The sequence below is a fragment of the Thermobia domestica genome, chromosome 8 (genome assembly GCF_964235325.1).
Source record: "Thermobia domestica chromosome 8, izTheDome1.hap1.1, whole genome shotgun sequence".
In the NCBI taxonomy this organism is placed as follows: domain Eukaryota; kingdom Metazoa; phylum Arthropoda; class Insecta; order Zygentoma; family Lepismatidae; genus Thermobia; species Thermobia domestica.
Genome location: NC_137461.1, coordinates 188632391 through 188645764, shown reverse-complemented (window position 1 = coordinate 188645764; position 13374 = coordinate 188632391). Strand labels below are relative to the sequence as shown.

Genomic DNA, 13374 nt, shown 5'->3' with positions numbered 1-13374 from the left:
TTCGTAGGTTTCCTTCATATTAGTTGCATAAGCCAAAGGCACTGAAGGAAATTTGTTGCCATAGTGCAAAAGGACAGCCTTCAAACTAGGTTTGAAAGAGTCAATAAACAATCTCCACTCTGTACTTATATGTGCATGTCCGAATGTATCCATCACAGCACAGACATTATTACAATACACTAAATCATTTTCTTGAGAATAGTAGTTTTGAAACTCTGTATGACGGTTTCGAAAAATACATACTTTAGTGTCACGATGGAGCAGATTTCAGCCTTTAAGTCTAGAAGCAAGAAGTTCTGTCTGTATCTTGTAGAGTTTAAATCCCGTACGAGGTCATTTAGTTCACCCTGAGTTATCAGATGGGGATCCAATGTAGATGTGCTTCCTACATAAGTAGGATCATCTTCATTTCGAACTTCAGTAGTTGCCTCAAGTACGTAATCCTCATTTACCGTAAGATGAGCAGGAGGTACTGGTACAGGTAATTCTGCACTGTGTGGAACTGGCCTAATTGCTGATGGCAAATTAGGGTACTGTACTATGTGCTTAGATTTACTGGTTATTCCTTTTATCTGTGTCATACAAAAGTAGCAGTCTGAAGAATGATCTTTTGATTCCCTCCAAATCATCGGTACTGCGAAGTTCATGTTTCGTTCACCATTTGCCCACCCAGTCAGACGTTTCACGCAAGTACAACAAATGTAGTGAGGAGCCCAATTCTTATCTTGGTCTCCTACACAGCAACCAAAATATAACTGATAACACTTCCTCACAAGTGGAGTAAAACATCGACGTTGCGATTTAAATGTCAGCTCCCCACATACATATCAGAAATTGTCCGGGTGATTTACACTCCTCGGGATCTTTAATCCTGTAAGGTATCACACACACATACACATACACACGAATCTACACTCCATCAATCATGAATCAGCACAAACGTAATCTAACTCAGTGCATCACCACACAACACAATTTATTCGAATTTCACAATGCACAAACACTTCAACTTACACGCGGCCACATCTAAAACACGTCCAGCTTGGACTGTCACTCAACGGTACTAACAGTCATCAGGCTACGTGAGTCATCAATTTTTTTATGCATTGTTGCCAGATCAAAATATTAAAAAGTGACGTATTTTCCACAGAAAGCATGCGTGTATTTGTGCTTGTATTTGAGTATCCATCTATATGCCGACAATAATACGTCAACGTTAGGCTTTTGTGTTTGGTAAAAGTCTTGCATAGTATATTCTTTATTACCTATAAATAGACACTATAGTTTATATCTCTAGACAGAATAATGCGATTCACATGAAATTAACGTTATTTATTAAGTAGACATAAAACTATGTTTTAGTGCAGTTCCTGTTTCTGTATCACTATATACAAATAGCACGTTAAGACAAAAAAAATCTTATAAACTACTTTTTGGAGGGAATTTCCCACAAAATTCCTCTAGAAATTCCCTCATACAAAATTGGCGACATGGTGTACACATCATTGCAAATATGTTTTATTGGAAGTCCAATGAGGTATAAACCGTGCTTATATTATAATTTTCGTGGAAGTTATATGTGATTTTATCTGCACTAATGAATATGGTAAAATGAACAGTACACATAGCATATTTTTATATAAATATGTTTATTTCTCTAGAAAGAATAATGTGATTCTTATGAAACTTAAAAGGCTTACTGAGTATAAATCAAGCTAACATACAATACAGTTTTTGTGTTTATATACCTAAGGGTACCCGAGCTACAGGTACAAAAATTGTTTAAAAAGGGAAATTTGAGGGGAAATTTCCCGAAAATCCCTGTTACGGGGAAACTGAGAGTGACGGAGAAAAACTGATTGCAGATTTGAATTCTACGTTAAAAGTTCTATTAGAATCAGGTATTTTCATTTCTGTGCCAAAATCTTGTTGACTAGTGTTGTTAGAAATTATTTTTACATGGTGGGTTTATCTATCTATCTATCTATCTATCTATCTATCTATATATATATATATATATATATATATATATATATATATATATATATATATATATATATATATAATGCTCAGATCCGCCTCTGCAGTTTCGGCATCTGAAGACTTTAACCGAAACGGGCTATCATTATCGCATTTTATTTTTCTTTAGCCTTTTTCATCATTCTTTATTTGCGATAATTGGAAGTCTACATAAGAAATATAATCTTTTTACGTGCAAAGCTTTTCGTCAATTACTGTCTACAAAAACGGATTTATTAAAGGTATTTATTTAGCATCTACTCTCCCGTGGCGGTATGTCTTGATCACTGAGAAACCAGAGGTGGTGTGCCTTCGTCACTAAAAAACCAGAGGCGGTATGGCATACCACCGCATACCGTCTCACTTCGATCACTGGTGAAGGTGCGAAACGAACAAAAAATAACAAAAAGCTACAGTAGAGTACCATTTGCGATTGTAAGCTTCAGTTTTGATTGCGGAGTGAAGTAGTGAGTGTTGTTTTGTCCTTACTTTGGTTTGTTTTCACTGTGTGGAAGCAATAATGTTGAATTTAAGAAGGTCTGTTTGTCCTGAAGGAAAATATGGATCTTCGAAGTACATCATAGATTGTGATTCTGATCCACGGTAGCCTCGGTAAGAGCATTACTTCTCCTCCCTTAAAAGAATCAAGACGTACTGTCGATCCATACAAGGACAGGAAAGACTCTACTCTTTAGCTTTGGTTTCCATCGAAAAACAAATATCCTACTGTGTGAAATGAGACAAAACGTACGCTTCGAATTTTATGATGGTGCTATTCAGAACTTTACAATGGTAGACTCGGGTTCGATTCTTGGCGGGAGATCATGTGGTTCGGATTCCAGGCAATCTCTAGGTCCACGTCTCATATAACCTGCGTGCTGAAAGGGACGCTAAACTCAAAATAAAATAAAATCAAACGAACTTTACGAAAAAGACTAGGAGATTGGAGTTTGAATTCATATAATTACAAGTGATTACAGGAAAGTAAGAAGAAACTAACTTCACAGTTTATGATAAGTTATTAACTATTTTGTTGTGTCTATCAGCAAATAAACAGTATTCCATTTTATTTATTTATTTTCGTGTTTAATGTCCAAGGATTTTGCACCTAGGTTAAAGGATACGGTAAAGCTAATGAAAAACTAATGATGAAATGAAAAAGTGAGAGGGAACGGGAAAACCCAGAAAAAACTCTCACAGTGCTGGTCCGCACAAAACCCACTTGGCGAGCGGAATCGAACCAGGAACTCCAACACCAGAGGTGAGCGTCCTAGCACTGAGCCACTGTAGCTCTTTGTGACTGTAACTAACACAAACTAAATTACAATTAGCATATACATTGCGAATACAGTTCTTGCGTAAATATCCAGTTAAGATGCTCAGAAATATGGAATATGGTGAGAAATGATCTTGTGCAGTAAGATATTATCCTATACAACCTGCGGTAAACATTAATCAATTTTCAGGGTACGCCACTGCCTTTAGGGTAAAGAAAACGGATGATTACAGCAAGTGAATGATTGTGAAATGAAATATTTTGTGCTTTTCCATAGAGAATTTAATCCGGAGCCACGTACACCACAGGCACACACGCTAGCCACTAGACCAGGGAAGAGGGCTAAACATGGTATAAAATGAGCTATCGGAACGCCAGGATATAACATGAAAATCATTAACTTCCTCGATAATGGGATCATCTTAAAAGTCTCCTATATATGTGTATTTCCTCGCTATGTCAAGCTGTGAACAGTTTTTCCTTTCTTTAGTCTGAGTTGCGTAAGTGTGGGATGTTAAAGTAAAAATTTCATTTCTTTTTTCATGTTGTGAGAAGTTTTCCTCGTTCCGATTTCAGTTCCATTCTCATCGTATTCATTTAAGATTTCCCCTCACGTCATAATGTGTTGATAGCATGATTTTCCTTCGATGATAGATATTTACCATTTTGTAACTTTTTTTTTTTTTTTTTTTTTGTTCCTGTTGTCTAATGGCTTACGAATTTATAGAGGCTTGAAAGAACTTACATTTGCTTACCTTTGATGTTTGAAATCTTCAACAAAACAACGCAATATTGCACATACTAAGATTTAACAAAACATGGTTTGTGGTAAGAAGTTTGTAAAGTATTTTCAATTTTAGATCTCAGCAAGTAGCATGTACTATATATATATATATATATATAAATGTTGGTCATCTATTCATTTTTCTTCCAGGTTTAGACTGGTGAAATTGAGAATGATACATTTCTTCCATATTCGAAAAGTTATTTATTGTGTACTTGGACTTTGCTTCGCTTATGGAATTGTGCAACTACTATGGTTACGGTTTGGTGATAATATGGAAGAGTTAAGTAGAATTGTCATATTGTAAGTATTATATTTCTTCCAGTGTTCTTAGAAGCTTAAGATGAGTTATAAACTAATAAACAATGTTAATAAATTACGAAAAAATTAGTTTCATTGAAGATAATTTGTTTTCCGCAAATATCTACATAACTTTTTCTTTTTTTAAAAAAAAAAATAGTTTGTAAGCGTTCAAGTGTTTATGACATGATTTAAAATTAATGATTGCAACGTTTCCTTTGCGTCTTGAGACTAATCTACATGACACGTGATTGATATCAATGATAATGCAATAAATCAGTAAAGGAAATATTTGGACTTTCACTAAGAATACGGATCTAAAAGTTATTGTTCTAGACAGTACTAGGATTCATAAAGAGTAAAATTAAGATTGGTTAATGAACTGTGGTCATTATGATATGATCAGTGTGTGCTGTTCTGAGTATAACAGTTAGAGGTGAATCTGTTTTGATATTCGTGTTACGAGAATAATTGTATTAATTAACTACATTTGAATATGAAAACAAATAATCTTTAGTGCTTAATACCTTACCTCATAACTCCTACATTAAAATCTACCCTATAGCATCTATTAGTAGTTATATTATTCAGGTAGATGAAAAATTACCGAATAGTAAGAAAAAGATTGTTCGAATAATTATTAGAAAAACTTTATGAAATAATTATTCAAATGATTTTAACTGCTGATTCAATTCATGCTTTCTGTAAGAAAGATTTACTGTATTGTTTATACTAAGCATTGACGTCTCTACATATAAACATTGAGAGAGAAGGTAAAATATTTATATAACTAAATAAATTTACATTAGAATGCTAGATAATTAAAAACTACTTGAACTTAGACGCAACGAGTTTTTGTCTCTACACTCTGGCAAGCCACTTATAATAAATTTAAGTTTCCATGCACTATGGGACTCAGCTAACTTTTTGTCGTGACAGGAATTATCAGCTGTAATAAAATCCATTAAGTATTCTTTCACCTACATTGTTTTATTCTGTCAGTCAGAAAACAATTTCTTCTCTTACAATATCGTAATCTTTTGGTCTCCAATTATATTATATTTCTCGAATTCCGGAATGCTATTCGGTTTATACCGGACCGAATTAGGAATGCCGTGCCCGTCTGGGCAATGTTGCTAGAACGACGCGTCTGCTTTTCGTAGCCAGGAGTATCTGTAGTTATGGGCGGGTGAATGCCGTCAAATGACGCCTAAATTAGAGCGTTACTGAAATGAATATTTCATACCCCTTTTCCATGCTCGTTTTTCCTACATACGCGTAGTGAAACTACTTTAAGACAGCAACTACTGAAAGAACTGAAAGCGTCAGAAAAACTAGATTTCAGGCTTGTTATCGAAAATTTTTGCTGGGCACAATCAAGATGATTGTGGAGAGGAGCCCTCTGAAGTACAAACGTGCTCTGTCAGCTTTAGACCCCAGATTACAATAGAAGAATCCTGAACTTACCCAGACTAGGATGAAACGCATCCTACAAACTCTGCATGAGCATAACAGAATATCTGATTCTGTAGCTGAGAAAGCAAAGTGTCAATTTAAGTCTTTCTGTACTGAAATTCAGGGGTCTCTTGACTTCAGAGAATACGAAGAGAAGATGAGCAGTATCAGGTTAGGTGACATCTTTGCAAAGATAAGTCCAAGAAATAAGATTTGTGGCATGTTGTGAAAATGTTTAATTTTATCTCACGGCAATGCCTCAGTTGTGGGCGAGTTTTCAATCAATAAGACACTTATTGGACAAAACCAAATCAAAGATTCTATGGTAGCGCAGAGGCGGGTGCATGATACAATTACGTACTGTGAAGGTGTAGAATCTGTTCCTGTTAATTGAAGAATGCTTCTCGCAGTTCGTTCAGCTCGGAGGCGCTATGATGAATACCTTAAACAGAAATGAATCAAAAGTGCAGAGGAAAGTAAAATCAGAGGTGGAAAAAGAAAACTAAGTGCTGAGTACCATATGTAATATCGTGCATATTATATACTTACATGATAAATTTCGTGTAAATAACAATTACTTATATTGAACATAACAAATATGTAAATGGTAGCTCATTTAATGTGTGTGTTGGACGGCTATGGGGATGGAGGAGGCCGTTGAAAAAGTGTATGATAGGACTTACCCCATATCTTCCATTTATATTCAAGAATTTGTCGGGTAAAATAAGAATTTGTGTCAGGAAAATCGATCTACACTTTCTTGTAGGAACCCTGCAGGAGTCCAGGATGAAACAGTTGCCCACGAAAATCATCAGAAAGAGGGTTACAAGAAAAGTGACACCCACAGCACTGCAGAGAATCTGTTAATTGATATGCCAGAAAAATTCACTGATCCAACGTGCGATGGACCAGCTATTCAATTTGACACCTTCAAATCTGAACACAGCCATTGTAAGCAACTTCGACTGAGTTACGTCCGTAAGGCCCATGTGCACTCATGTCCAAAATTATTGTCGCATATATATAATTGTCTCCTTGTAAGAATATAATTTGATAATGATTTTGCGGGGTACTTTTAAAACTGATACTATGTGTATAATCGGGAAATGTATATTTGTGGTAAATTTCATAGGAAAAGAATTATAAATACAAAAATTAGAATGAGTAAAACAAAATGTTGCTAAATGGACAAGAAAGTTTTATTTTCGTTTTATTGTTCTTATTTACTGCTCTTTTTACATGAAAATTGCCACGTACATGTCTTTGCCGATTATAGAGATACTAACATTATAAGAAATACCTGGCAAATCCGTTATCAAATTATATTCCTACAATAACATATTTATAGACATGCGATAATAATTTTGGACATGAGTGGACAGCACCTGCTTCTGAATCATATTGCAGAATGAAAAACAAACAGGAAACTATGAAATAAGATGGCAGACAGTCGTCACGATGGATGAAGTATTCGTTGATTTCACTGCTGGTAGTTACATTCTGACTCGGACATAGTGACAGGGATGCGGAAGGGCCGTTGCAACTTTGTTCGTTACTGGTGGAAAAATTACCCCGTAGGTCTATGGTTGTTACGGGATTTATTTATGCGGTGAAATTTCTAATACGCATATTTGATAAAAACGTGAAAGTGATTGCAAGATACATTCAAGAGTCCATTGAGTCCATTGTTGGTGTTATTACCTTTTTTTACGAATCGACGTTCCACAGTTGTTGTGCAAGTGTACGCCAACCTGGCAAGGATCCATATTTTATCTCCAGAACATCTCTGCCTTTTTATCAAGAAATGGAACGGAAATGAGTTCGTGTCTTTCTGTATGGAGATATTCCTGTGGCTTCGACTTTTTGAAAAGACGTTTCCAATATCAGCGTTCGCGCGCACTCGCTGGTCTCTGAAAAACTTGCAGGGAAGAGTGGGATCGAATTCCTTTGCCCGTACTTGATCGGGGTTTGCTTCAATGGAAACTTCTAGCCAGAACAATAATCTACAATACTGCAGGTCAAATAAAACACTATCGATAGCTGTAACCAGGTTTCTCGTAAGGTGAGTGCCTTTTAAAATCGGTCAAATATAAACCTAACAGCTTTATGTATTCCAAATTCCCTTACTGGTTTATTGTTTCTGAGTACTAAGCTCTTCTTTTCAACATACAAATTTATAAGAAGTCTAGTCTTTTCATAATCCCTTTCGTAGTATCGCCGTTTCTCTTTCGTACATTACCTTACTCAGCGTTCAGTGACCCCTTTCTGCAACTCTTCATTCATGACGTATATAATATGGTTTTCATCATTCAATATTGTCATCTTAACGATCGTTCTCTTGCCGCTCGCATTCCAGATTTTCATTAATAATATTATTAAGGCACAGAAAACAGGCCACTTTTAGTATTTTGTGTACTCAGATTTCTATAGTTGTCACAGCTTCCTTATTCCATAACCGTTCCTTCTTGATTTTCCGTATTTATTTTCGTCTCATTTCTTTGCACAATCTCTTCTTACGTCGTTTAACTTCATATTAATATCGATTCGGATTTCATAACGGGTATCTCGTACAAAGCAGATGCACTAACCGGTCTTCCTTCATTAAAAACCATTTCCTCCTTACTTAAAACCTTCTTCATTATTCTATATAGATATTGAATGATATTGACGAGGGCAATATTTTTGTTCGATATCTTTACTAATTGCTCTCTTCTTTGTCAGTTCTTACGTTCTAAATTTTTCTTGATTGGTTCATAAGTGAGTGAGTTCCGATTCTTTTATCTCCCTTTCACTTCCGTAGTACTTTAATCAAGATACCCAGTTCACGCAATTGAAAGCTTTTTCTAAATCAACGAACCCAATAATGCGCTTCTCTTTGTTTAAGATACTTTTACTTGTTACGTAATGGAAGCTAATTCCATTTCTTGTGCAGTATCCCTCTCAATCAATATTTTCAATCAATCAAGCGCAAGAACGCTTCTGTTTTTTCTATCATTCGATGCATAAATTGATGATCACAGATGGGAAGATTATGCAATTCTATGGTTCCACTTTTCGTTTCGTCATCAAGATTAGAAGTTTGTCCTTCTGGATCTAAATAAGCAATCCAGTTTAATGCATCAGCGTTGGTATTTTTAACTGCGGCTTTGTAAATGATCTTATAATTATATTCCTCTAATTTTATTCTCCATCTTCAAAGTCGACTAATATTGCCTGTTACACTAAATATCCAAAGCAAAGCAAAGCCTTATCTGTCACAAAGGTAGTTTCCTTTCCAAAGACGTATGGGCGGTGGCTCAGTGGTAGAGCGTTCACCTCCGGTCCTTGAGATCTCTGGTTCGACCCCAGCCACGCCGTGTGGACTTTTGTGGTGGACAAATACCGTACTCGTGGGTTTTCTCGGGGTTCTCTCGTTTCCTCCCACTTTCTTCATTCCACCATTTCATTCATTTCTCATCACCGTCTCCTTTAGCCTAACGGGCGTAACCGTGGGACGTAAAACTTAAAGAGTTCATTTCACTTTCTTTGAACTATATTCATCCTTTGAAATGTTTCGGGGGCACTGCATAACCCAAAACTCATTCGGTTATGCTCATAGTGACTATATGGTGTATTGAAGGCGGTTTTATAATGTCTTCAGGCTTGATTCGTATTTGTTGGTACGAATTGGCTAAGTTCAAATCATAAACTACCTAGATTGCTCTAATTGATATAAAATCTCAGTAATGTTCGACAATAGGAAACTATAACCGTTGTCATCATATTTAAGTTATGAAAATCTAAACAGATCCGTGTTGTAGGTATCCAGCATGCATTCTCCTTTTCGCAATATCAGTATGGGAAAATTCCAGGTACTTTTACTTGGGGAAATTATTTCTTCATCTAACATTTTATCAATTTGATTTTGTTCTTCGCTTTGTGTACTTCTGTTAGATACAATTTTTGAGTTACAATGGTACCTCGTTTACCAGGATGAATGGGAAAGCTATGTTCAATGACATCCGTGTATGAGAGCTTGTCATCCTCTAAATCAAATAAATCATGATATTTCTTAATCTAATATTAATGCTTTTTCTTCAGAATACAAATGATCTAAGCGCAAGTTTTTTTGAGCAAACTCTAAACGCGCTTTTAAACCTTAATGTTGACCTACATTGTTAAATTTATTTAGTGCAAAACGTCATGGCTCTGATGACAGTGATGTTTTGGTACTATGCTTATCACATCTAATTCCCGAAGCACATTTATGCGCTTTTCTCTAAGGTGAACGGCGCTAAGAACAAACATAGTTATCAATAGACGGTTGAGAACGATGCAGAGGCGCTGAGAGGTTGACGACGCGGAGAACAACCAGATTTGTCGCGAGAAGGTGAACAATTGTTCTCATAAAAATAAATATGAATTCGTTTTTTCACGTAAATATGGGTGCATCTTTTCGCGCAAATATGAGTGTATCTTTACAACAATGAAGATGTGTGTTCTACCTAAATCACAACAAGAATTTGTAGAAACGGATGCTTTACTAATTTCAACGTATTGAATATCCTTATGTTCATGATGATGATCTTCATGATTATGGTGATTATCTTGGCGAGAATCTTTTGGATGTTAACAATCCTCTAGACAATGAACTTTTCAAAATTCGGCTTAGTCCTATCATTATGACTACCATTGGAGTTATGGGGAACTCCAGTTTTACTTAGAAAATTACTATTCTTGGAACATTTCCTATTTTTTCTTACGTGACTTACCACGATTATCAATAATCAAAATCATCAATAGTTTAAAAAATCCTTTTTAACGCAATAGTATTTGTTATTTCAGATGAGCTGTAAATTATCCAGGAACTTGCACTAGCCGCTCTGATCAAGAGACTAAATTTTACCATCTAGTAGATGAAAGATGAAAGAAATTGTTTCTACCTTATGTCATATTCAACATCCGAATAATAAATATTTTTAAGCAAATTATTTTGAACAATTTTAGTAATTTTGAAGGCAGTATTCGAGTAACAAGATAAATAGCTTCCACAAGAGATTACATGCCAATGACGGTGTTGTGATTTCATTAATAGCTTGTATGCCTATACAACAATTATCGTGAATTGTTCGATAATCAGTAGTAACAATTTATTTCATGATATCTTCAATTGTATAGTATAACTTTAATAAAATTTGCATTATAATTTTAGCAACTGCTTATTTATTTTTTTATTTATTTAATAAGTAATTGGAAACAAGTTCATTCTAAATTTTTTATGAATTCTATGCTTGATCCTTTATGATTAGCTATCATGAAAAGTTACTACTCTTCCTCAATTATTAAGAACATTGATGCATATAATAGCAATATATCTGCAATGCAGATTCAATATAGTTACCATTTTTCTTTCCTTTTAAAGGATGCATCAAAAATGAATTCGAACAATATATTAAGTTGCATAAGAAAATACATTTCTTTTAGAATAATAATTTCATGTTCATTATTCATTTCATGTTCAGTAAATAGCATTGTACTGTTCATTTAAGAAGGGACAACATATTCATATTGCCTTCCTAATGGGAACTGAGTCTTCATATTAACATCATTCATGGTTCATTTTGTCACAACGAATCATACAATACTAATATTAGTATTGTGGGACCTAAAATCTATATCATCATACAAGGACACTCATGTCCAAAATTATTGTCGCATGTCTATAAATATATTGTTGTAGGAATATAATTTGATAACGAGTTCGCCCGGTTATTCTTATAATGTTTGTATGTGTATAATCGGAAAACACATGTATGTGGCAAATTTCGTGTCAAAAGAGCAGTAAATAAGAACAATAAAACGAAAACAAAACTTTCTTGTCCATTTAGCAACATTTTATTTTACTTATTCAAATTTTCGTATTTATAATTCTATTCGTATGAAATTTACCACAAATATACATTTCCCGATTATACATATAGTATCAGTGTTAAAACTACCTGCAAAATCATTATCAAATTATATTCTTATAAGAAGACAATTGTAGATATGCGACAATTATTTTGGACATGAGCAAACATGAGATTAATAATAACAATATTACTATCCTACTTAACCTACAGATAAATCTATCTAACCTAACCTAATCATGTTGCAAATTTAACTATTACCGTTGATGGTGAGAACAGTACATGATTATTGATGTATACATATAAATAACATTTGCAATAAATATTATCGTTACTGATTAAGGCTTATCATCCGGTTAACATGTGTTTAGGAACCAATGCAGATGTGTTATATCATCCAGACTAGGTATCATATTTTAAGATAGCAAATAAGATGTTTACTTATACCACTGTCACACTCTGCGTAAGGAATTTATGGATTATTATTTTTCGCCAATTGTAGCTGCCTGAAATTTTACTTTGAAATGTTCAACTAATCGTAATTCAGCAGTTAACGTAGACCATCCGTGTCTTAATAAATGTTTGCAAATATTATTCTACTAATCAGAAGCTTCACGATAGATTTTTACCATTGTTCTGCAATAATCAATCAATCTTTTAGTTGTATCAAGTTTGGATTTGCAAATGATCAAGCTAAATAATGCATCATAGCATACTAACTATACTTTTGAAATAGCATTCGTAGGCCTAATACTTGAGACAGAACAAGTTAGAATACGCCCCTTTATAATCTGTCTAAATTAATGTAACAGAACGAAAATAAATTAACGAATTTTAAACATGGCATACATAATTAAAATATTTCTCTTGGAAACTCTTATACTGAAGATAAAATATCGCAGAGTTCATTAAATTTTGAATGGAATTTCCATTTTTTTGTTATTAGCCTAGGAAGCACCTGAATTTACTTTTTCGAATTTTCTGTATCTCGTAATTCTAATGGCTAAGGAAGTTTTTTTTAAAAATTTACAAGTAAAAAAGTACAAAATATAGATTTCTGTTAGTATACTATCTATACTAGCATTGTATGAATAGTTCAGGAGATTCTACGCAGATATCAATATTTCCTTCCACTTTGTATGATTATTATGACACATCAAACGTATTATTCGATTTAGCTCCCTGTGTGAACTTTCCACAATTCTGTTAGCTTTTGGATTGCATGGAGTAGTCAAAATATGTTTTATGTTCTACACAATTACTTTTTCCATTTCTCGGATATGAACCATGGGCCTTTTTTTTCAGAAAAAAATCTGTTTAGGATATGGAATTAAACAATAATATTTTTATCTAGAGCTCAGATAATTTCTGCCGTTGTGACAGTTCTTAATGGTAAGTAGCATACAAAGCGTCTATAAACATCAGTGAATGACAAGATGAAATAATATGTATAAATACAAGGGAGTTTCCCTACAAGATCAATACATAACTTTTGATGTCGTGTGTCAACCTGCTTATTATCTTATCGCGCTACTATCTGGTTTGAAAATTTCGTTCGAGCACGTAGCTTTCAACTTTTAATATATTGCATAAACATTAACTTTTGTTTTCTCCAAAAGAATAAGGACCGTGCCAATTTCATGTGTTTATTT

The 13374-nt window shown here is 34.3% G+C and overlaps 1 protein-coding gene across 5 annotated transcripts in view; it reads left to right on the top strand.

Annotated features, from left to right (window-relative positions):
• The window catches only part of LOC145693379 (uncharacterized), a 376924-nt gene that overhangs the window by 61055 nt on the left and 302495 nt on the right, over nucleotides 1-13374 (top strand). For 4 of the 5 annotated variants that reach the window (XM_081769321.1, XM_081769322.1, XM_081769324.1 and 1 more), the window contains exon 3: nucleotides 4230-4382. The exons of the other annotated variant lie outside the window; for it this stretch is intronic. In XM_081769321.1, the coding sequence (XP_081625447.1) occupies nucleotides 4230-4382 (153 nt within the window). The remainder of the gene's footprint in view (nucleotides 1-4229; nucleotides 4383-13374) is intronic. 5 annotated transcript variants of the gene reach the window in all.